At 50.0% G+C, this 26,485-nt stretch overlaps 1 protein-coding gene across 1 annotated transcript; it reads right to left on the minus strand.

The window, feature by feature from the left end:
• Positions 1–1,115: 1,115 nt before the first annotated feature.
• LOC142472183 (ficolin-1-B-like) lies at positions 1,116–19,709 on the minus strand (the record flags this gene model as incomplete). The annotated part of the gene is made up of 6 exons (XM_075579049.1): positions 1,116–2,066; positions 2,521–2,655; positions 3,848–3,977; positions 11,020–11,055; positions 18,942–18,995; positions 19,620–19,709. Coding segments are annotated over 6 exons (696 nt in total), but the record flags the coding sequence as incomplete, so codon positions are not given.
• Between the last annotated feature and the right edge of the window lie 6,776 nt (positions 19,710–26,485).

Here is a 26,485-nt window from a genome sequence, read left to right on the forward strand (position 1 = left end):
GCCTTAAGGTATTCCTCTGCAATGCATTTGCATCAAAGGTGTTCATTAATTTTCTGCCATAAGGTTTTGTTAAAGGGCTTATCATTACGGCAAGGACCTTCTCTCCCCACCTTAAGCCAAACCTTAAAGCTCACCAATTAAATTAGGCATTTCAATAGCCTAGGTCAGCGATTTTCAACGGGTTCCTATCAGTGGATGCGCGGCTGCCAGGGGGGGGGGGCTCTCCCAGTTTTCTCAGGCCCAGGGACAGCCGCTCGGTCACTCCGGTCACTCCTCTCCCTGCTGCCGTTGGCTCCGGAGGTTCACATTCAACCGCCGGCCGTCAGGAGGCAGAAGCTTTGGATCAGCGCAACACCGCAGGCCCCAAGGTAAGAGCGCGGACTCTCTGCTGTTTTCAATGCAGGGATAGTTGTGTGTGTGTGGGTAGGTGCGTGCGTGCGTGCGTGTGTAGGGGGCAGGGTAGGTGTGTGTGTGTGGGGGTGGGTAGGTGCGTGCGTGTGTAGGGGGAGGATAGGTGTGTGTGTGTGGGTGGGTAGGTGTGTGCATGCGGGTGGTAAGTGTGTGTGTGTGGGGGGGGATAGGTATGGGGGGGTAGGTGTATGGGGGGTAGGTGTGTGGGGGAGGGGTGGTAGGTGTGTGGGGGGGTGAAGAGATGAGAGATGGGGGAGAGAGGGTTGGGGTTCCCCAGAATTTCACAATCTAATTGTAGGGCTCCTTTACCAACAAAAGGTTGAGAACAATGAGTCTAGATTCATGTTCATGGCTACTCTGCTACACCAAAAGTTGCTCCTACCAACTATTGTGGTCAAGCACTGCCATCTACTGCACTTATTCCCTCACCTGCTGCCTCTGCAACTCTCCCAACATACCACTTAGATTATAAGCTCTCTGGGGCAGGGATTTCCTTTCCAATTATCTGATTTTTGTTGTTGCACTTATTGTATTATAATTCACATAGCCGAGTACACTGTGGGAACTATATAAAATTAAGATATACGCATTACATGACCCTATAGTAGAAAAATTGTTATATCTCAAAACCCCTTTACAGTTGTTGTTCACTGCCTGGGTTGAGTTGTCCCTCCACCATCCCAAGGAAGGTACTGTACAGTAAATAATACTTCAATTTCTAAGTTCTTTATTGCTTTTAAACCCAAGGTTGAGGTACTGTTCTTGATGTGGATGGTGAGAAATGGGACAATAGTTTCAGGTCAGCTATACAGTAACTTAATTCATCTTTAGCATACATTGTCCTACACAGACAGAACAAGCTTGTATCCAATGCAGCCCAATACCATTGCAATTGAATCTGATGAGCACAATCACTGGGCAACATTGGCATTAGCTTCTGAGTTTATATAATATGCCTCTCAAATCACATTGACTGCAGGTTTGTGTGTGTGACCATCCCAAACCTTCCCATCATCTTAGCAGGGTTAGTTATAATATTAAATTAGAATCAAAAGAATCACTTCGCCATGGAGCAGAAGAATGAAAAAGGCCTTCAGTCAGGTTGATGTTGCCTGTCATAATGTTTACCAAAGTCGCCAAGACATTACCCTTCTTCTCCAAGCACCTTAACGGTAAGGGTGGGCAACATCACTGGGATTTTGGTTCTAAATTCACGAAATGTTAGCTTTGCGAACCCAAAGGTTTGCTCAGTTTATATATAATAATCTGAGGAGGAGCCTCCCTCGGGTTCTAGCTCGTATTTCAAACAGATTTGAGAATACTCTGCTGGTGTACGACTCGGACATACAAATGAAAAGCTGGTATTTTCCAGTTCTGATTTTGAACCCATGAACTTGCCCACCCTTAATTAATCGGCCTGAACTTCATTTCAAATACTTTGTAGGAATAGTTGTGCCCCCGGCCGCTCTTCCAGTTAACTCCATTTGCGGAGCTGCTGTGTTGCCCCTTCAGATACAGGCCGTTGAGGTTGGAGTTGTGGCAGGCTCCATACCACCAGGCACCTTTATAATCATCTGCACAGTTATTTGGATGCTCATCGTTGTCTTGGTCCTTTGTGGTGAAGGGCCGGTCATTATGGTAACTGAGAGAGTCCCCTGCAAACAAGAAAAGTCTTCAGGTGACTTGTCGCCACTTCCACCTTATTTAACTTTTTGCATTTCACTTTCATCTCGTTATCTACATGAGGGATATTCATTGTGAGGTCTTTACATTACTGATGTCATCTCTTCTTGCTACAAATCAGTTTGTTATTGGACACAAAGTCCACAATCTAAGTAATGATAAGCTGTGCTTTATTAACGGTTGTCAATTCATCATCGTTTTTTTGTTCAGATGTCTACTTCGCCCCCATGTTCAGGAAGTTTCAATCTTGTACCTCCTCATTACATTAATCTCTTATATACTTCATTTCTTTCTAATTTATCACCACCCTGAATCTTTTCACAGAAGGAGCGGGTATAATAATGCATGATTTGGCAGAAGTATGGCAGGTGTGAGGGGGAAGGAACTTGTTCCTTGACAAACAACAGAGAATAAGAGGTACAATACCTGCAGTGCCGCCAGTAAATTCCCCAATCATCAGCTTGTATTTCTCAGATTCCCCAGCAAGCTTGAAGTTATTGTAAACTGCAAAACTCTGGTTATCTTCAAAATCCGTGAAATCAATGCGTAACTGAAAGGTTCCTGTGTGAAATATAGAGGACAATTTTAAATACAATTGGACTAGTTCATTGGAGATCTTAATGAATATGAATTTAGGATCAATAATAGTATAGGATAGATCTTCTCCGCACTGCAGTATAAAAGGAAAGAGAACTTCTAAAGCTACTTAACAGCAAATGTTAATTTATAGTCTCTCCAGGAATTAAGAGCCCTACAGATCAGCAACTCCATCAATCATCCAACTGCAAAGTTATGTTAACATATGAGGAGTCGTGTTATCCAAAGGCTGCGGGCAACTTCATCTCACAAAAGGTGGAGCCCATTACATTGTTTAGCTTACTCAGATTCACTCTGTCATTATAGGTAATTCATTGTTGCAAACCTCTATTACAGTACTCAATAGTGATGCGCAAATGTCTCCAAAAATACATTTTTTCCCCACATTTTCTGCACATTTAAAATTGTTGCGGAATTTTGCACTGTTAGAAAATTAGCAAGAATGTCAAAGATAGGGCTAAAATTCGTTAAGCTCCATTGGTCTATTCAATCCAGACCCTGAAATAGGGCTTTTGGGAGGTATTTTCACAGGTATCTCTGCACTTGGTATATAGATTACTCAATTTAGACATTTATAAGTATTAGCATACCCCGGTTTAAAAGACACTCACTTTAAGTACACTCGCGAGTAAGGACATATCGCCCAATAGGCAAATGGCAGCTCACGCATGCGCCCGTCAGCATGTACCAAACACCAATACCGGCTCCCTACCTGTACTGAAGCTGTGCAAAAGCGGGGAGACTATAGAGCCTGTTACACATGCGTTATTTCCATCAGTTATGCATGTATATGAAGATTGCAGTACAGTATATGCATTGATAAGTGGGAAAAAGGTAGTGCTTCACTTTAAGTACATTTTCGCTTTACAAACATGCTCCGGTCCCATTGCGTACGTTAATGCGGGGTATGTCTGTATGTGTTCTCTATTAAACGGGACTTTGCAAACTATGCATAGACAAGAGACAGAAGTCAGGATTCATCAAGCTGTGATGTGGGGTATGAAACCCCTATCCGGTGGTACCTGCCAATAACTTCAATTACAGTTACTGCTTGATTTGGGTGCAATACGCAGCATCGCAGCTTTGTGAATACCAGCCACAGGGCCATATTTATGGGGTGGTAAGCCATAAGGCCATCTCTCTCGAATGTCCTCACCTGTTGACGTTAACATGTGGAGATTGTCATTCCCCAGCCAGAATTCACTCCGTTGGTTGCCAAACCCTTTCTTATACGAATTCCAATCCCGGAAAAAATCTACAGAACCATCTTGGCGTCTCTGGAATACCTGTGAGGAAATGGTTAATAAGCTGAATTTAAAAAAAAAGCACCTGAATACAATTTATAAGTATTTTGTACTGTGAATGATGTCAGGGATCCATTCATCTCTATATTGCTGTGTACGTTTAGACCTATAGCACTTGTATTAAAGCTGTTGATCCGAGTAGTAAGTAGAGATGTGAGAACTTTTCATGTTCTTAAGCAAACTTAGGAATTTCATTTAGATTCAGCAAAAACATTTGCTTAAATACAAAAGTTTGCAACAGGTCAATGGCCACTGCATGTTCGATTCATTTATCTTACTTTTGCTTTCAAAATATGATCAAATGTAAAAAGAATAATGTTACAGGACTGCTTCACTAGGACTGTTAGTGCCAAAAATTCAATCAACATTTTTGCAGATTTGTCAAATTTTTGGAAAAGTTCAATCGAAACAGAGGCGAAGCGAATCGCGTCAGGTTCACACATCACACGTAGTAAGTTCCTACTGGACAGCCAACCATTGTTTTGAAGACATAACATTCAATACAAACATTGACTTCAGGAAATGAATACAAATAATGCGAACGTTGAACTGAATCTCTTCCTGGAACAACACGCCAGTGAAACATGCTCTTGTGTTTCGTAAACAGGTTTAATCCTTCAGCTGAATGACAAGATAAGATTGGAGCTGGAGTGCAACGAATCAAAAGTCAATAAACCAAGCCCTAGGATACCGTGGTATTCCGTACTGTATCACAATGTTACCAATAGGATTACAAATTAATCATATCTGTAAATAATGTACTGTATGACAGTTATTCACAAGGCCAAGACTGCCAACTAGTTGTAGTTAGTAGTTTTCTTAAATATATAATGCAAACGTAAGCCATTTTTGACATATTTATTTAAACAATCGCTTAATCTGAAAACCTTGTGGAGGCAGTCACTGGCTCTAAAAACTGGGGAGTTTAGTATTGTCACAACTTTTTCCCCAACCGCAATTGTGTCATCAATTGGCACAACTCTTATGCAATATATGAGCAACACTGGAAGATCGGCGTGTGACCTTGTGACCCATCAGTATTTCACTACCTTTTTTTCAGTGCAAAAAACCCCTATTCTTATGAACCAATTGACGACGCATCCTAACAGCTTGTCATCATTTGAGTTCATTACAGATTCTATAAACATATTTGAAAACTAAAATTGTGTGCGCAACTCCCAATCCACCAGGGAATGATAAAACAAAATAATATCTGAATGACATAGGATTGTCCATGACTTTGACCTTTCTTAATCTTATCAATGGAACCGGATCTGGGATTTGAACCAAAATGTACTAAGCCGTCTTCTACCATAAGGCTGTCCATTGACTTGAATGGTTCTCTAAAGTAGCATCCAGCACCATTAGGTGTCTTATGGCAGAAGACGATTTTGTATATATAGCCCTAAATGAGGACCCATCCCAGGGATATTACTGGAAAAGGGAAAAAGAAAACACTATCTTTGTTGAATCCCAAAACATCTCCACATTTACAATATCTTAGATCAGACAGGCCAACAATAAACAGCTGTCAGTACAATAGAAGCGGTGCATGGGGGTAAGAGAATCTCCCCAGATTCTCAGAAATATCTAAGGAATTAAGAAGTACCCTCAGCACCCAATTAAAGAACTAGCACACAAAGTACTAAATATTTAGCCAAGTGCAAATGATTTTACTTGCAATGGAAATATATATATATATATATATATATATATATATATATATATATATATATATATATATATATATATATATATATATATATATATATATATATATATATATATATATATATATATATATATATATATATATATATATATATATATATATATATATATATATTTTTTTTTTCAAAATGTTGTATGTCTGTCCCAAAGGCCAATCTGATAAGGCCAATCTGATTGGTCAGTTGGTCTGTCACTCACCCTCTGGCCAATCAGATTGGTCCGTGGACCAACCCCGCCCCACACGCCTTATTGGTCACACTAACCCACGCTGCCCGCTCCTCGGTGCCGCCGCCGCCTCACCTCTCCTCTCCCCACATCCCACCAAACCCCCACAGCAAACCCCAGCCTCTGCACCGCTACCCACGGCCAGCGGCGCACGCTCCTCAGCGCCACAGCCTCACCTCAAACGCCCTCCCTCCTGCACCTCACCTCTCGCCACACCGCCTCCGCTGAGTAACCGACGCCGACGCCTCTCACACGTTGCCAGGTACCTCATCATCCCCCCTCCTCCCCACCCCCCGCGGCCGGGCCAGGAAGCCGTAAACCGACGCCACCGCCTCTCACAAGTTGCCAGGTACCTCATCACCACCCCCCCCCCCCCCCGCGGCCGGGCCGGGAAGCTGGGTGGCGCAAGCAGCTATCACCACCCCACAACCACCACCCCCGTGGCCGAGGTGGCGCCAGCAGGTATCGACCCCCCCACCCCCCGCCCAGACCAGCGGCCAGGCCGGGAAGCTGGGAGCGCGAGCAGGTATCAACCACCACCCCCCACCCCCCTTCGCAACAGGGCAGAGGAAAAAGCAGAGGAGAGGGGGGGGAAGGGACACACACAACAACAACAACAACCTGACTGACACACAAACTGCAACACAAACTGCCTGTCTGAAACACACACACACACAGACTGACAAACACACACTGACTGACGTGCACACATAAACACACACACTGACGCGCACACACAGACACTGGCACGCACACACACACACACACTGACTGACGCGCGCACACACACTGACTGACGCACACACACACACTGACTGACACACACACACACACACACACACTGACTGATGCACACACAGACACTGACTGACGCACAGACACACACACACTGACTGACGCACACACACACTGACTGACGCGCGCACACACACACACACTGACTGACGCACACACATACACTGACTGATGCACACACACACACACACACACACACTGACTGACGCACACACACACACACTGACTGACGCACACACACAAACACTGACTGACGCACACACACACACAGACTGACGCACACACACACTGACTGACGCACACACACACACACAATGACTGGCACACACACACACACTGACTGACTGACGCACACACGCACACACACACTGACTGACGCACACACACACACTGACTGGCGCACACACACACACACACACACACACACACACACACACACTGATTGACGCGCACATGCACACACACCCACTGACTGACACACACACATACACTGACTGACACACACACACACACACATACACTGACTGACACACACACACACACACACACACTGACTGACGCACACACACACACTGAATGACGCACACACACACACACACACTGACTGATGCACACACACACACACACACTGACTGACGCACACACACATACACACACACTGACTGACGCACACACACACACTGACTGACGCACACACACACACACTGACTGACGCGCACACACACTGACTGAGGTGCCCACACAGACACACACACATTGACTGACGCGCACAAACACACACACACTGACTGACGCACACACACACACACACTGACTGACACACACACCACACTGACTGACGCACACACACACACACACACTGACTGACGCGCACACACACACACACTGACTGACGCACACACACACACTGACTGATGCACACACACACACACACTGACTAACGCACACACACACACTGACTGATGCGCGCACACACACACACACACACACACACAGTGACTGACGCACACACATACACACACTGACTGACGCACACACACACTGACTGACGCACACACACACACACACACACACACACACACTGCATGAAGCTGTAAAGGAGGGGGGAACGGAGCTGGAAAGGGGGTCTGGGGACCGGACCGGTAAATGGGGGGGGGGAGCTGGATTGATGGGAACGGGGGACAAACAGAGAGGGGGGAGACAGGGGAAGAGAGAGAGAAAGAGGGGGGGGAGAGAGAGGGGAGAGGGAGGGGGGAGACAGGGAAAGAGAGAGAGGGGGGAGGAGAGAGAGGAGAGCAGGAACATTACATCCCGGACAATGCCGGGTCTCTCAGCTAGTATATATATATATATATATATATACCATAATACTGAGTTAAGTTATGGTGAGTAAAAAAAGTGACAAAAACCCTCCACAGGAAAGCAAATATGCAAATACAACTGTATGCTCATTTGCATGTCTTAGGCAGGTCTGCAACCCCGCCTTTCCCCATCATCATCCAGCATACAGCACTTCCACTGCAGCAAGGGATTCTGGGAAATGACATGCAAATGAGCACACAGTGTCACTTTTTGCCTCAAAAACCATTTTTAACATGGTTCCCTATAGGCTTAAGCTTGCTGCATGGTCACAGCTTTGAGCACAGCCAGGGTTAAGGTGCATACCCAGAAAACCACCCACAGACAGCTGTTTCGACCTTGATGGGTCTCATCAGTGTGGGGTTGATTTTAACTGGGTATGCATGAGAGGCTATGGGATAGGCTATACCATAATACTGAGTTAAGTTATGGTGAGAAAAAAAGTGACAAAAACCCTCCACAGGAAAGCAAATATGCAAATATAGCTGTATGCTCATCTGCATGTCTTAGGCAGGTCTGCAACCCCGCCTTTCCCCATCATCACCCAGCATACAGCACTTCCACTGCAGCAAGGGATTCTGGGAAATGACATGCAAATGAGCACACAGTGTCACTTTTTGCCTCAAAAACCATTTTTAACATGGTTCCCTATAGGGTTAAGCTTGCTGCATGGTCACAGCTTTGAGCACAGCCAGGGTTAAGGTGCATACCCACAAAACCACCCACAGACAGAAAAAGTGACACTGTGTGCTCATTTGCATGTCATTTCCCAGAATCCCTTGCTGCCGTGGAAGTGCTGTATGCTGGGTGATGATGGGGAAAGGCGGGGTTGCAGACCTGCCTAAGACATGCAGATGAGCATACAGTTATATTTGCATATATATATATATATATATATATAAAAATAAAATCAAAAACATATAGACAATTACCGTTCTACACACACACACACACACACACACACACACACACACACACACACACACACACACACACACACACACACACACACACACACACACACACACACACACACACACACACACACACACACACACACACACACAAAGAATATTACAGGCACTCAAAAGGTCTTTAATGAAGGGTAAAAATATTTATTTGCTCAAAATCAATGTTTCGATCCCACCCGGAACCTTTGTCAAGACAGGACAGAAACATTGAATTTGAGCAAATGAACCTTTTATACTTTTTGTTTAAGATCCTTCAGTGTCTGTGAAATACGGTGTTGCTCGAGTCTTGTAACTGTGGGACTTTAGTAAATAAACCCCGTAGAGAATAAATCAGATAACACATGGTTAGCAGCAGCACAGTTTCCTGCTGAAGTGCAAATGTTCTGGCAAGTTACCACTAAACAGAATTTAACAATCATTCAACACTTGACAAGTGTCTGAAAAGATTTTTTTTGTCACTAAGCTAGAAACTCATAAATGTAACAGAGCGGAAATAAATAGCAGCAGAGCATGTTTTACATGGATGGATGTTCACACTAGATAAACAGTCCTCAGGTTACAAGGTATTTAATAATGGCAATTCAATCTTTGAACCAGTTTTTGGGGATGAGTGGCACTGTTCTTATACACTAACAAGTATCTCTATGCCAAATGTTAGTATGGTCTGGAGCCCCCACTTAAATAATGTCAGGTCTCTGCATTCTAAGGCTGAGTCCATGGTGACTGCAGCCGTGCGGAGGCGCGCTGAGGCTGAGGGAAAGCGGGTCTTAGTTCTCGCACCGTCCGGGGGCGTGTCGGGGGGGCGGGCCAGTGACGTCACGGACCTGGTTCGCTCTCATTGGGTGAACCGCTCACGTGACCGGCCGTGCGCTCCCATGAGCTCCGAAACGAAAAAAAAATTAAGAGCTACGCATCCGCACGCCTGCGGAAGCGTGCGCAAGCCCCTGCTAAAGCCGCTCTCATTGCGGCTGCAGGGGCTCACTGGCAAGCGTCAGCGCGCCTCAGCACAGGTCAACGCATGGACTCAGCCTTATGCTGAAAAAAAAAAGCGTTGTGTGTATATATGTAAGTTTTATTATATTCACACCAGGGAATTCGTGCACCCACAGTTTACCTCTATAGTAAGGTAGCTATGATACTGACTTTGGCCAGCTTTTAATTGCACTACTCACAAAAGCATATGCTTTATTTAACCCCTTTAGGGCTCTCACATTTTTCACTGTCCATGGGACAATAATTACATACAGTATACTGTATTCAGTGCGGGTACCTGCAAATTCGGTTATGCCTTGACGTTGGCTGCAGGCTAAAGGGTTTAACTAAATACAGGCATACCCCGGTTTAAGGACACTCACTTTAAGTACACTCGCGAGTAAGGACATAACGCCCAATAGGCAAACGGAAGCTCACGCATGCGCCTGTCAGCACGTCCTGAACAGCAATACCGGCTCCCTACCTGTACCGAAGCTGTGCGCAGGCAGGGAGAATATAGAACCTGTTACAAATGCGTTATTTACATGAGTTATGCGCGTATATGAAGATTGCAGTACAGAACATGCATCGATAAGTGGGGAAAAGGCAGTGCTTCACTTTAAGTTCATTTTCGCTTTACATACATGCTCCGGTCCCATTGCGTACGTTAATGCGGGGTATGCTTGTAACCCTTATTTATGAGATCACTATTTTATTTTAGCCTAATCGGTAGGAGCGCAGAAATCGTTCTTTTTGTTTTCCAAATTATAGAATGTCAGGTCTCTGCATTCTAAAGCTGAAAATAAAAACCATTTTGGTTTTCCAAAATAACATTCTCCAAAAGTCTGTCACCTATATCTACGAAGTAATGCAAAGCCATAAGACCCCTTTACAGCCCATATGTGAATAGGCTGCAATTGTAAGGTGTTTTGGGACCTAGTTTATTGACTATGGCCCTACAAGTTGCTTACCTTTAATCCCTTGGGATCCAGTTGCACCTTTGTCTCCTGTAAAAAAAAACAAAGCATTCAAGCCGGTTTTGATTTAAAGACCCCCTTCTTATCGCTGATATAAAAGTAGTAAGATAACATTTAGGATCAGTGTTACTAATCTAATTCATAGCACCCCAAATAGTTATATGAATGAGAGGTTGGTTGTACTGTCTTAGCACTGTTTAGTGAATCAGGGCATTTTTAACTCTTATTTGGCAACCTTTAATACAGTTTGCACATTAAAGGGCCATATTTCCTAAGCAGTCCCCAGTCCCATCTTCTGCCACAAGGCCCTGTACAGCCCATCCAAGTCCATGTACTGTAAGGTGTCTTCCAGCGCTATAAGGCACCTCATGGCAGAAGACTGCTTAGTAAACATGGGACTAAATTCCTTGAACATATATATATATATAAGGAAAAAAAGCTGCGCCTTAAAGGAACATTTAAACTGTGTATGTCTATGTAGAAATACCTGATGTACTACCTAAATAGTCTAAGCAATATTATAAAGGTATATAGACCTAAAAACATAAGATAGGCCTATTGCAAACATACAACATGTACACATGGAAAAAAGCAATGAAGGGTAACCAGTCCTCAAATAGTTCCGATGGTGAATATGGGTACTGGTATGTAGAGTCTCCGGCAGCTCTCAGTGTGGACCTACCACGTCCACAGGATATCTAAAAAGGAAAGAAGAGGAGAGAGCGCACGCCCATAGCGTATAAAAGTATATTTAATGAAGGGGAGGGGGGAGGGAGGGGTAAAAAACGCACTTACAAGAAGTACAATAAAATCAAGCATATGTGATAATAATCACCACCATCCGGTCTAGCTGCAAGCTCTTGGGGCAGTCCCAGGCTCCGTTGGTGAAGGAGCAGCGTCTCAGCAAATTCCAGCAAATTCCAGGACTGATGTAGGTCATCCGGTCAAATTGCAGACTTTGGGGGCATTCCCAGGCTCCGTTGGCGAATGTGCAGCGTACCAGCAGTTTCCCAGGGCTGGTGTGCTGTAAATAGTCCCAGACAAAAGTTCCGTATGGGTAGTGCCTGCAGCACTAGCGCTAGGATCAATCCGCTCCTGCGCTGAATGTAAACTTGAATGTCAGTGCGTCTGACGTCACGACGCTCCCTGACGCGTTTCGTCAGTCTCGGCTAACTTTTTCAAAGGGATAACGTGAGGGGGGGAGGTCCGGTCTTATATACACACTCCAATGAAGGTAATTGTTGAAAAAACACCCCTACTCAGCTGCTATCATTTAACCGTGCTATCAACACTATAAAATACATAATTACATAAAATGCAGATATTAACCCTTAAAGAATTGGAGGAGATGATAAAATTAACCTATACATTCAATGTCTATCATATTACTAAATATACATATATACCCAACACACAGATAAACATATATTGGATATAAAATAGTTCTCAATAAACAATTATAAAACAACAATATAAAACAACAATATAAAACAACACTATTCTCTAGGGTTCAAACCAAACTTGAGAATATAAATCTTGTATGCGGATCAGACCCCATCAGTATTAACTATGGGATACATTGCAATACATCAACATAGTGCAATGATATTGCATATCTAGATCCCACCTATAGATAGAGGGATGATCACACATAGACTAGCTTGCAGTATAATACTTGATATAGATGATAGAAAAAGAGATCATATGACATTATATGCATGCAACCACAATTAATTATTATTAAACATTGCACCCTGATGAGTGCATAAATCAAATGTCAATTCTTATGATCCCATATGATTGGATTAATGACAAAATTATTTTAAATATAAATTTAAATATATATAAGAAAAATATTTTTAATATAAAAAAAAATGTGCAATTAAAATTAAAAATATAATTGTTCATACAAATAAGACCCAAGCTCAAAAGGGAAATAAGGAACTGGAGTCTGTATGCCACAAACCAATATGGGGCCCGGAAGGTCTATCTACATATATGTGCTTTATTAGGATCAAATGAAAATATATGTGTTATATACTATATACTATATACCTATTTGTATCTATTCTATGTAGTGTCTACCAGGCCCTAGTTGGCCGTAATAAGTGAATATCTAAATAATATATATATGAGTGCTATTAAATATTGTGCTGTGTATATGTAAGGGTAAATCCCTTATACCATCTATTAGAACCAGTGTCCCTATTTTAAAGTATCTATTTTGTGAATCAACATTAATATGCAATGAATGGATCATCCATCTGTCGGACGGAAGGGAGGAGGGTGGGGACTGGGAGGGGAAGGTGCGGACTGGGAAAGAGGGGGGGGGGGAAGGGGGTGTTTTGGGGGGGGGGGGGGAAGGGGGGAGAGGGGATGGTGGGGGATGGGAAGGGACGGGAAAGGAATGGGAATAGGAATAGGGGGACCTCTGGAGGAGATCCAAACAAGGGATGAATTGAGAGGCAGAGGAGGAGAACAGGAAGAGGCATCCGAGGAATAACTATACTAAAGTACTAACGTCTAAACATTCGTTTAGTCCCCCAGGACTGAGAGTGCCCAATTGGTGAATCCAATAGGATTCCCGCCTGCAGAGCGTCTTGAACCGGTCGCCTCCCAGAACACAGGAAGAAATGGTCTCTATTCCCATAATTTGCATGGTCTTGGGATTTTGTTGATGGAATAATTTAAAGTGTCGAGGGACACTGTGATTATTAAGACCCTTAATAACATTTCTCCTATGTTCTAGGAAGCGAGTTCCCAGAGTCCTGGTGGTTCGTCCAACATATTTTAGACTACAACCGCACTGTATAAGATACACGACATAAGTGCTAAGACAGGTGATAGAGCTACTGATATCATACATGATACCCCTCATTGGAGAACAAACTTGAGTTTGATTCAAAAGATGCCTGCACGTAATGCATCGACTGCGACCACAGGGATGGTTACCCAATGGTCCCTTCTGTTTTACAGTGTCACAAATAGAGGAGGATTTAAGCCTAGTTGGAGCTAATATGCTTTTTATACTCCTTGCTTTCCTGTATGTAACAGTAGCTCTATCCGGCAAGATAGGTCCTAGATGAGGATTACACTTTAGAATGGACCAGTGATCATTTAGTATCCTATTGATAAATTTGGATGACTGGTTGTAGGTGGTAATAAATCTTACAGTCGACCTCTCTATCTCTGAATGTATTATTGGGGTGTCATAACCTGAACGTTTTCCTCTCTGTTGTTTATTCTGTTTGTTTTTGGATTTTTCAAGTAAAGTTGATCTAGCAATGGAACTCACCTTGCTGAGAGAGTCGGACACCACGACGGGATCATATCCCTTGGAAAGAAATTTCTTCCCAAGTGTGACCGACTGGTTTTCAAAGTCAACATCCCTTGTGCAGTTCCTACGAATTCTGTGGAACTGCCCCAAGGGAATATTGTTGAGCCAGTGTTTATGATGGTTACTGGACGCATGGACGTAACTATTCACAGACACAGACTTGAAATGTGTGGTGGTAATGATATTCAGGTCTGTGTCTATGCTCAGGGCCAGATCCAGAAAGACAGTGGACAAGTTGTTAATATCAAAAGTAAATTTGAGTCCAAACGAGTTGTCGCTGAAAGAGCTCAGGATGTCGTGTAGAACCGACTCCTCTCCATCCCAAATTATAATGATGTCATCTATGAAACGACCATAGTATACGAGACCCGCTCCAAGCGAGATGTTTTGCCAGACATGGGATTCCTCCCAGTGCCCCATAAAGAGGTTGGCATAACTGGGAGCGAATCTCGTACCCATGGCCGTTCCACAGATTTGTAAGTGAAAATCATTTTCAAATAAAAAATAATTGTGCGTGAGAATAAAGTGAATACTTTGTAAAATAAATTGCCTGTGTTTTTCTGGGAATAGTGAATCCTTATCCAACCAATACTTGATTGCCTCTAACCCTCTGGTATGTTCTATACAGGTGTATAGTGATGATACATCACATGTAGCCCATAGATAGGTGGATTTCCACTTGATGTTGGAAATGGAGTCGATGACATGGAGCGTATCCTTAACATGGGACCTAAGTGCAGTAACATAGGGGTGGAGAAAGTAATCTACATATTGGGATAGGGTCGATGTCATCGACTCCACGCCCGATACTATGGGTCTACCAGGGGGATTGGACAAGGATTTGTGCACTTTGGGAAGGTGGTAAAAAATGGGAGTGCGTGGATGTAAACAAAACAAAAATTTAAATTCCACTTTTGAAATAATACCATCACCAAGTGCAGATGTGAGGAGCTCCTTCAGCAACAGCTGGTAGGTGTCAACTGGATCGGATTCCAACAAGGTATAGGAGGCAGAGTCACCCAGGAGTCTGCGTGCCTCTGTGAGATAAGCAGATAGGTCCTGGATGACTATGCCCCCCCCCCTTGTCGGCCTGTCTAATAACTATATCATGTTTTTTACCCCTCCTTCCCCCCTCCCCTTCATTAAATATACTTTTATACGCTATGGGCGTGCGCTCTCTCCTCTTCTTTCCTTTATATATATATATATATGTATATATATATATATCTTACTATATATTTCTGAAAGCATTGTATGTATGTTTCCCTGGTGTGTTCCCTGTCTCTAGCGGCAATCTCATTGGTCCCTTGGCGCCCCCCGCACACCTCTCATTGGCCTCACACACTCACACCACTGCTTCAGGCCCCCTTGGCCCGCCGCCGCACACCTCTCATTGTCCTCACACACTCACACCACTGCTTCAGGCCCCCTTGCAGCTCACCTTCCCCCCTCCAGGTGGCTGTCACTCTCCCCCATCACCCGGACCGCAGCTCACCTTCCCCCCTCCCGGTGGCCGTCAGTCTCCCCCATCACCCGGACAGGCCCCGCACTTTCCCCCCTCCCGGTGGCCGTCACTCTCCCCCGTCACACGGACAGGCCCTGCACCTTCCCTGCTGCACGTTTCCCGGCGGCTCGCGCTCACAGGTGCAGAGAGGGGGCGCGTGCGCAGCGTTCCATGTACGGGAGGAGGGAGAGCAGAGAAGGGCCAGGCGCGCGACAATCGGAGGAGCGCGGGAGAGAGGAGCGGTGCTGTGAGTCCTGGCAGAAGTGAGGGGCCTTTGTGTGTGCGTGGGGAGAGGGGGGGACAGTGTGTGTGGGACACCGTGTGTGTGTGGGGGGGAGGGACAGTGTGTGTGTGTGGGGGAGGGGGGTCAGTGTGTGTGGGGGGGAGGGGGGGACAGTGTGTGTGTGGGGGAGGGGGGGGACGTGTGTGTGTGAGGGGGGGGACAGTGTGTGGGGGAGGGGGGACAGTGTGTGTGTGTGTGTGTGTGAGGGGGGAACAGTGTGTGTGGGGGGGGGACAGTGTGTGGGGGAGGAGAGGGGGGGACAGTGTCTGTGGGACACCGTGTGTGTGTGTGGGGAGGAGGGACAGTGTGTGTGTGGGGGAGGGGGGGACAGTGTGTGTGAGGGGGGGACAGTGTGTGTGTGGGGGGGGACAGTGTGTGTGTGGGGGAGGGGGGGCAGTGTGTGTGTGGGGGAGGGGGGGGACAGTGTATGTATGTGCGGGGGGGAGGGGGGAGACAGTGTGTGTGTGTGTGTGTGTGTGTGTGTGTGTGTGTGTGTGTGTGTGTGTGTGTGTGTGTGTGTGTGTGTGTGTGTGTGTGTGTGTGTGTGTGTGTAGGGAAAGGGTGTGTGTGTGTGTGTGTGTGTGTGTGTGAGGGGGGAAACAGTGTGTGGGGGAGGGGGGACAGTGTGTGTGGGGGGGGGCAGTGTGACTCCCGGGCAACGCCGGGTCTCTCAGCTAGTATATATATATATATATATATCGGTTACCAATTCTTACAACTATTTGGAGGCCACTATATGTTTTTGCATTGTGTATAGAGTCATTGGGCAGTGTTCTGGGAGACCTGAATTTAAACGGTCCTGGCAAAAGAGGGTCTTACTGGCACCAAAAGTAAGACCTGTTTGTTGTAGCGATCAGTGCATCTGAATTACATCAATAATCTTAATTCATTTAAGACCATATTTACTAAACTGCGCTATTCCAAAAGACACTGCTCAGCGCCGGAAGACTCCTTATGGTCCTGCTTTGTACAATGAAGCCTTTACCTTTAATAGAGCTGTATTTCATGTTCAAACCAAAAATCTACAAGATGCAGAATTAGACCAAGACCAAACCACAAAATTAGCCAAGCTATTCTTACATATAGGAGCATGACCTTTGCCTATAAATATGAAGGCAACAAAAGAAGAGGAGCCGGTACTCAGGACTGCCAACAGCTTTCCTGGGGTCCAGGACTAGTGTCTCCATTGCCCCCCAGTGTCGGCAGCCATGCGAGACCCCCATCTCTCCCCCCCACACCTTCACCATTCTCACACCCCCACCTCCCCCCCCCCCAGACTCAATAACTCACCTCCCCAATACACACTAAGAACCCCCATAACACATAATAACCACTGCATCCCCCAATATAAATACGAAACCCCCAATACACATAATAGCCCCCCTCCCCAATAACCAACGCACACCCCTTGTCACTTATTGTAGAAACCTAATGCTTGAGACATATGCCTAAACTTTTCCGTTCTTCACGGCCTCATTCTATTACTACACCCATTACCAGCCTCCTCTCCCTAGCAGAGTGCTCTCACTCCTACATTACTGCTTGTAACCCATTCCGTTCTGCGAAGCTCCGTCCCCCATGAGTGATTGAATGGTTTGATCCAAGCACGCCTTGATTTCTGTGCAAAATCAATCACGCCTTGTAGGTAACTCTGCGTGCTGACTGTGTCTGTTCTCTTCATAGCATGAAGTCACAGAGGGTTCATCAAATCGAGAAAATAGCAGAAGGCATTGCATTATATTTGGCCAAAATTAAAGCCTTATATATGTTTTCTCTCATTCCAAATTTGTCAGAAACACTGAAAAAACAAAAGAGCAACATTTTTTCTAACTTGTTAAACTACTGATTTTAGACAGGAAAACCTCTCCACAGACAGTTTAGTTTTAAAGATATATATATATATATATATATATATATATATATATATATATATATATATATATATATATATATATATATATATATATATATATATATATATATATATCAAATAACCTATTTGGATAATTACAGTATATCTTTACATTCCTGGAGATACAGTAACATGTGTGATCCTTTATCCTATTATGGAGTGCAAAAGGGACTTATCACAGTTTGAGAGAAACTGCCTCTAAATCCAGCAGGTAGCTGGTTAATTGCAGACAGGCAATTAACTAGCCTCCACCTGGCCACATTAGAGCTCTAAGAAAAGTCTCCTGTTGGAAACAGGAGAGAGATTCCTTAGCTCACAATTGGGCTGACAGAAGGAGAGCAGAGAAGCCTGCACACAGACACTGTCTTGAGCCCAAAGGCTGTGCTGAGATCAAGACACCCAGACACCCAGACACCCAGAGACCTATATTTCCTGGCACACAGGACCCAGGAACTGACATGGAGGGCCACCTGCTTAAGGAACTTCCTGATACTTTGGGGTGATAGGCTGGTAATGGGAAAATCCCTCCAGTCCTGCAGATAGGGTCTGGGGAAGTAAGTTAGCCCTTACACAGGGATAGGGGTTTGTTATTTTGTTGTTTTTGTATGTTTTGCCTGGATAAAGGAACAGTCTCAATAAAGCCAAGATATAATTTCACCCAAATCGGTCTCCATTATATGAACCTCTGCACACGTCTCTTACATGGAGTATGTTGATTTCATATGGATACTGCTTCCAGTTGTAATTAACGGCAGGACAAAAACATGGAGTAACAAAAAAGTTGAGCATAAAAAACACGAGCAACCAAAAGATTGACCTTGATTAACTTTACAACATTGATATCAACAGATGAACTGCTCATAAAGAATGTTGTTGTTACCTTTTTCTCCTTGAGGACCCATCTTTCCAGTAATGCCTGGAGATCCCTTCTCTCCTGAAAACAACAAGGATAATACACATCAAATGTAGCCCCTACTCATCAAAGTTGGACTCTGATTTGCAATGTTGTGAAAGATAAGAATTAAAATTCAAATGAAGGGAATTCAAAATGTCTCTGGAACAGAAAAGCAGCTACAGAAAAGATTTGTATCAGTTTGCCCGACGGGGACCCTTAAATAGATCAATGGAATGACTTCAATGTGGTCGTAGGAGGGGTTTTCCTTTTAAAGGGCGTTGCATGCTGCTTACTTTTTCAATTAGATCAAATTGCACGATCTGCACCTCTAAATCTACATACTTTCTCTCATGTGACCTTAGACTGCACCCTTGAAATATTCATCGCAACCATTTAAAACATGAAAAGAAGGGACACAATGGTTGATCAATGAATTCTAAGTAGGTTTCATACCCTCTCCAGTTATCACTCTTTCCACACAAAGACAATAACCCAATGTGATACCTGATAGAAGAGATAACACGGATGATGAAGCAGACCTTGTTTATCAGTGAAGGTCTCAGCATGCTGGTAAATTGTTAAACTAATTATACTTCTATCCAGAAACATGTAAAATTAGTGCATTATCCAAGTAATAATTGCACATGGTAAACACAAATGTACCTTTGGTTCCCATTTCTCCCTTTGGTCCAGGGGCTCCAGGACATACCTGGATAATGGCCAGTTTCTCTGTGCCACCCAAACCAACCAGTTTCACCTCTATAGAAAGAGAGAGAGAGAGAGATAGACACACAGAGAGAGACAGAGAGAGTGAGAGTGAGATTGATTTTGCAACCAGGAACAATCTTATGGAACATGGAGATGGGAAAACGTGTCCCAGTTTGGTTTCCCAGTTTATGCACAAATGTTTAAAAAAAAAAAATCACAATTTCACTCTATTTTCTCTCGAATATTTTTGCGCTAAATATTTTTTGGGTCAGAAACACAACACAAATAGTGCAATGTTGCCAATTCTCACAAAATCCTATTCACAATGAGACAAATATGGAGAAATGTCAACATTGTCTTTGAAAGTGGCATAAAAAAAAAATGCAAACCCCCCCCCCCCTTCCCACCACCTCCCCCCCACCACCTCCCCTTCCCACCACATCTCCCCCACCTCCCCTTCCCCCCCACCCCCCTCCTTCCCACACACACGTACACATACACACACACACACATGTATACACACACACACATACAATGTATACACACAAACATGTATACACACACACACCCCAGCACCACCACATCAGCACACCGGTATGCCCCCCCAGCACACTGGCATTCTCGCCTCCCCACCATTCCCAGCCCCCATCAACACCATCAGCACCCACACATCGCCACCTTTGCACCTCCCCCATCGGCACACCCACATCCGCACCCCCACATCAGCACCAAACCCTCCCAAATCTGCACACCAATACAATCACCATAAGTACAGCCACAGCAGCACTACCACCGCACATGGGCCGCGTGGACCACTCCCCACCCAAATGCCACACCCACACCACAAACATCCCGGGCAACACCGGGGCTCTCAGCTAGTCTTATACTATATTAGTGAAAGCACTGTATGTTTGCCTGCCTGGATGTCCGGTGTCCCTAGCGGCAATCTCATTGGTCCCTTGGGCCGCCCGCCCCCGCACACCTCTCATTGGGCTCACACACTCACACCACCCCCTTGGCCCGCCCCCCACACCTCTCATTGGCCTGAGGCGGAGTGACGGGCCAAAGGTCCAAAAAAAAAATAAACACACACACACACACACACACACACATATATATATTAGCGGGGCTCACAGTGTTAGCAGCACATCTCCCGCTCTCTTCCCCACCGGTCCCGGAGGCTCCGCCTCTTCCTCCGTCTCTCCCTGTTTCCCGCGCTTTTACCCCCCCCCCCTCCACGTGGGAGCTGCCGGACGGGTGAGTGAGCATCCGGACGGGTGACTGAGCGGTCTTCACGTCCCCTCACCCCCCTTCACCTCCCCCCACTCACTTCCCCTCCACCCCCCCGGCGCCGCTACAGTCAGCGGGGGAGCGGAGTGATCACCTCCCCTCACTCACTTCCCCTCCACCCCCCCCCCCGGCGCCGCTACAGTCAGCGGGGGAGCGGAGTGATCACCTCCCCTCACTCACTTCCCCTCCACCCCCCCCGGCGCCGCTACAGTCAGCGGGGGAGCGGAGTGATCACCTCCCCTCACTCACTTCCCCTCCACCCCCCCCGGCGCCGCTACACTCAGCGGGGGAGCGGAGTGATCACCTCCCCTCACTCACTTCCCCTCCACCCCCCCCCCCCCCGGCGCCGCTACACTCAGCGGGGGAGCGGAGTGATCACCTCCCCTCACTCACTTCCCCTCCACCCCCCCCCCCCCGGCGCCGCTACACTCAGCGGGGGAGCGGCCACAACACGCTGCCTCCCGCCTCAGATCCACGTGGGAGCTGCCGGACGGGTGAGTGAGCGGCCTTCCCCTCCCCTCACCCACCCCTCACTACACTTCCCCTCCCTTCCACATCCCCTCCACCTCCCCTCACCCACCCCTCACTACACTTCCCCTCCCTTCCACATCCCCTCCCCTCCACCCCCCCTTCACCTCCCCTTCACCCCCCCTTCACCTCCCCTCCACCCCCCCCATAACCTCCCCTCCACCCCCCCCCCCCCTTCACCTCCCCTCCACCCCCCCCTTCACCTCCCCTCCACCCCCCCCTTCACCTCCCCTCCACCCCCCCCCTTCACCTCCCCTCCACCCCCCCCCCCTTCACCTCCCCTCCACCCCACCTTCCCTTCACTCCCCCTTACAACCTCCCACCACCTCCCCCCCTTCCCACCACCTCCCCCCTCTTCCCACCACCCCCCCACCCCCCTTTCCACCACCTCCCCCCCCTTCCCACCACCTCCCCCCCTTCCCACCACCTCCCCCCCTTCTCACCTCCCCCCTCCTCCCCCCTTCCCACCACCCCCCTCCTCCCCCCTTCCACCACCTCCCCCCTTCCCACCACCTCCCCCCTCCTTCCCACCACCTCCCCTCTCCTTCCCACCACCTCCCCCTCTTCCCCCCTTCCCACCACCTCCCCCCTCTTCCCCCCTTCCCACCACCTCCCCCATTCCCCTCCTCCACCTCCCCCTTCCCCTCCTCCATCTCCCCCCTTCCCCTCCTCCATCTCCCCCTCCTCCACCTCCCCCCCCTTCCCCTCCTCCACCTCCCCCCTTACCCTCCTCACCTCCCCCTTACCCTCCTCACTTCCCCTCCTCCACCTCCCCCTTTCCCCATCCCCCTCTCTCCCCCCCTCCACCCCCTTCCCCCCTCCACCCACCTTTCCCCCCTTTCCCCCTCCCCCACCTTTACCCCCTTTCCCTCTTCACCCCTCCCCCCCTTCACCCTTACCTCCCCCCCTTCACCCTTTCCCCCACCTCCCCCTCTCCTCCCTTCTCCTCCCTCACCTCCCTCTTCCCCCTTCCTCTCCTCCACCTCCCCCTTCCCTTCCTCCCTTCACCTCCTGTCACCCCCCCCCTTCGCCTCCTGTCACCCCCCCCCTCCCTTCACCTCCCGTCACCCCCCCCCCCCTCCTTTCACCTCCCGGCAACCCCCTCCACCTCCCGTCACCCCCCCTTCACCTCCCCTCCGCCCCCCCTTCACCTCCCCTCACCATCCCCCACCACCCATCCTCACCTCCCCTCCGCCCCCCTTCACCACCCCCCACCACCCCTCCGACCTCACCTCCCCTCCTTCAACGCCTTTCGTCCGCCCTCCCGCCTCTGCCTTTCGCCCACCCGCACTTCTGCCTTTCACCCGCCCACCGCTCACATCCCCGCGCCACACAGCCGCTGCACGCACTAAACAGACCTGCCACACTCGACACACACCCACCGCCTCTCACCCACCCCACACACTCGACACACACCCGCCGCCTCTCACCCACCCCACACACTCGACACACACCCGCCGCCTCTCACCCACCCCACACACTCGACACACACCTGGCGCATCCTGCCCCTACGCAACAATATCACTGACCAGCTGTCACCCGCACTCGCCACACACCCGCCGCCTCACACCCTAGCAGGACACACGCCTCACATTTTTACATCACTTATGTCACCAAAATATACATTGTACTGTGCTGTGTTTACAATAAACCATTTTTATACAACATCGTATTACATTTTCTTCCATCTTTCTTTTCAACATTATTATCCAACCTTTCCAACAAATAGTCACCTATTGTTCCACAATTTATAAATAATACGACCTATTACGCATTTACATCCCGGGCAACGCCGGGTCTCTCAGCTAGTCTTATACTATATTAGTGAAAGCACTGTATGTTTGCCTGCCTGCCTGCATGGATGTCCGGTGTCCCTAGGGGAAATCTCATTGGTCCCTTGGCCCGCCCCCGCACACCTCTCATTGGCCTGAGGCGGAGTGACGGGCCAAAGGACACACAGGGACACACAGGGACACACAGGGACACACAGGGACACACAGGGACACACAGGGACACACACACGGACACACACACGGACACACACACGGACACGGACACACGGACACGGACACACACACACACACACACACACACACACACACACACACACACACGGCTCACAGTGTTAGCAGCACCCGCGCGCACCTCCTCCTCTCCCCGTGTCTCCCGCGCTTTCACACCGACCCCCCCCCTCCCCCGGCGCCGCTACAGTCAGCGGGACACACACACACACTATTATTAGCCCTTCAGCGCCCCCCCCCCACCCAGTGTCAGCGGCCGTGCGAGACCCCCCCTCTCCCCCCCCCACACATATACATGCCCCCCCCTCCCCGGCGGGGGAACAGCCACTGGCCAGGCAGGCTGCCTCGCGGCGCCGAGTGCCCAAGATGGCGGCGCCCGGGACACAGCGGGGGAGCGGCCACAACACGCTGCCTCCCGCCTCAGATCCACGTGGGACCTGCCGGATGTGTGAGTGAGCGGCCTTCACCTCCCCTCCACCCCCCCCCCTTCACCTCCCCTCCACCCCCCCTCCCCTCCAGTGTCAGTGTCTCCCCGATACCCCCCCCCCCCGCGCCGCTACAGTCAGCGGGGGAGCGAGCGAGCGCCCGGGACACAGCGGGAGAGCGGCCACAACACGCTGCCTCCCGCCTCAGATCCACGTGGGACCTGCCGGACGGGTGAGTGAGCGGCCTTCACCTCCCCTCACCCACACCTCACCCCCCATCACCTCCCCTCCCATCACCTCCCCTCACCCCCTTTCACCTCCCCTCACTCCACTTCTCCCTTCCACCCCCCTTCACCTCCCCCCCTCCACCCCCCCTTCACCTCCCCTCCACCCCCCCTTCACCACCTCCCCTCCACCCCCCCTTCACCACCTCCCCTCCACCCCCCCCCCCTTCACCTCCCCTCCACCCCCCCTTCACCTCCCTTCCACCCCCCCCCTTCACCTCCCTTCTACCCCCCCCCCTTCACCTCCCTTCCACTCCCCCCCCTTCACCGCCCCTCCACCCCCCCTTCACCGCCCCTCCACCCCCCCTTCACCTCCCCTCCACCCCCCCTTCACCTCCCCTCCACCCCCCCTTCACCTCCCCTCCACCCCCCCACCTTCACCTCCCCTCCACCCCCCCTTCCCACCGCCTCCCCCCCCCTTCACACCTCCCCACCGCCTCCCCCCCTTCCCACCGCCTCCCCCCCCTTCCCACCGCCTCCCCTCCACCTTCCCACCGCCTCCCCCCCTTCCCACCGCCTCCCCCCCCTTCCCACCGCCTCCCCCCCCTTCCCACCGCCTCCCCCCCCTTCCCACCGCCTCCCCCCCCTTCCCACCGCCTCCCCCCTTCCCACCGCCTCCCCCCACCCCTTCCCACCGCCTCCCCCCACCCCTTCCCACCGCCTCCCCCCACCCCTTCCCACCGCCTCCCCCCACCCCTTCCCACCGCCTCCCCCCACCCCTTCCCACCGCCTCCCCCCCCCTTCCCACCGCCTCCCCCCCTTCACACCGCCTCCCCCCCCTTCACACCGCCTCCCCCCCCTTCCCACCCCCCCTTCCCACCCCCCCTTCCCACCGTCTCCCCCCCCCTTCCCACCGTCTCCCCCCCCCTTCCCACCGCCTCCCACCCCCCTTCCCACCGCCTCCCACCCCCCGCCATCCCACCGCCTCCCACCCCCCGCCTTCCCACCTCCCACCCCCCGCCTTCCCACCTCCTCCCACCCACCGCCTCCCACCCCCCGCCTTCCCTCCGCCTCCCCCTTCCCACCTCCCCCCCCTTCCCACCACCTCCCCCCCCTTCCCACCACCTCCCCCCCCTTCCCACCACCTCCCCCCCCTTCCCACCACCTCCCCCCCCTTCCCACCACCTCCCCCCCTTCCCACCACTTCCACCCTCCCCCCCTTCCCACCACCTCCCCCCTCCTCCCCCTTCCCACCACCTTCCCCTTCCCACCACCTCCCCCCTTCTCTCCCTTTCCACCACCTTCCCCCTCCTCCTCCTTCCCACCACCTCCCCCCTTCCCACCACCTCCCCCCTTCTCCCCCTTCCCACCACCTCCCCCCTTCTCCCCCTTTCCACCACCTCCCCCCTCCTCCCCCTTCCCACCACCTCCCCCCTCCTCCCCCTTCCCACCACTTCTCCCCTCCCCCCCCGCTCCCCTTCCCCCCCCCCGCTCCCCTTCCCCCCCCCCCGCTCCCCTTCCCCCCCCGCTCCCCTTCCCCCCCCGCTCCCCTTCCCCCCCCGCTCCCCTTCCCCCCCCACTCCCCTTCCCCCCCCCGCTCCCCTTCCCCCCCTCCGCTCCCCTTCCCCCCCTCCGCTCCCCTTCACCCCCCCTCCGCTCCCCTTTCCACCCCCCCCTCCGCTCCCCTTTCCACCCCCCCCTCCGCTCCCCTTTCCACCCCCCTCCGCTCCTCTTCCCCCCCCCCTCCGCTCCTCTTCCCCCCCCCCTCCGCTCCTCTTCCCCCCCCCCCCTCCGCTCCTCTTCCCCCCCCCCCTCCGCTCCTCTTCCCCCCCCCCTCCGCTCCTCTTCCCCCCCCCCCTCCGCTCCTCTTCCCCCCCCCCTCCGCTCCTCTTCCCCCCCCCTCCACCTCTTTTTCCCCTTCCCCTCCCACCCCCTCCCACACTTCCCCCCCCTCCTCTAACCCTTCCCCCCCCTCCTCTAACCCTTCCCCCCCCTCCTCTAACCCTTCCCCCCCCCTCCTCTAACCCTTCCCCCCCTCCTCTAACCCTCCCCCCCTCCTCTAACCCTCCCCCCCTCCTCTAACCCTTCCCCCCCTCCTCTAACCCTTCCCACCTCCTCTAACCCTTCCCCCCCCTCCTCTAACCCTTCCCCCCCCTCCTCTAACCCTTCCCCCCCCCTCCTCTTACCCTTCCCCCCCCCTCCTCTAACCCTTCCCCCCCCCTCCTCTAACCCTTCCCCCCCCCCTCCTCTAACCCTTCCCCCCCCCCTCCTCTAACCCTTCCCCCCCCCCTCCTCTAACCCTTCCCCCCCCCTCCTCTAACCCTTCCCCCCCC

The sequence above is a fragment of the Ascaphus truei genome, chromosome 21, assembly GCF_040206685.1.
Source record: "Ascaphus truei isolate aAscTru1 chromosome 21, aAscTru1.hap1, whole genome shotgun sequence".
In the NCBI taxonomy this organism is placed as follows: Eukaryota; Metazoa; Chordata; class Amphibia; order Anura; family Ascaphidae; genus Ascaphus; species Ascaphus truei.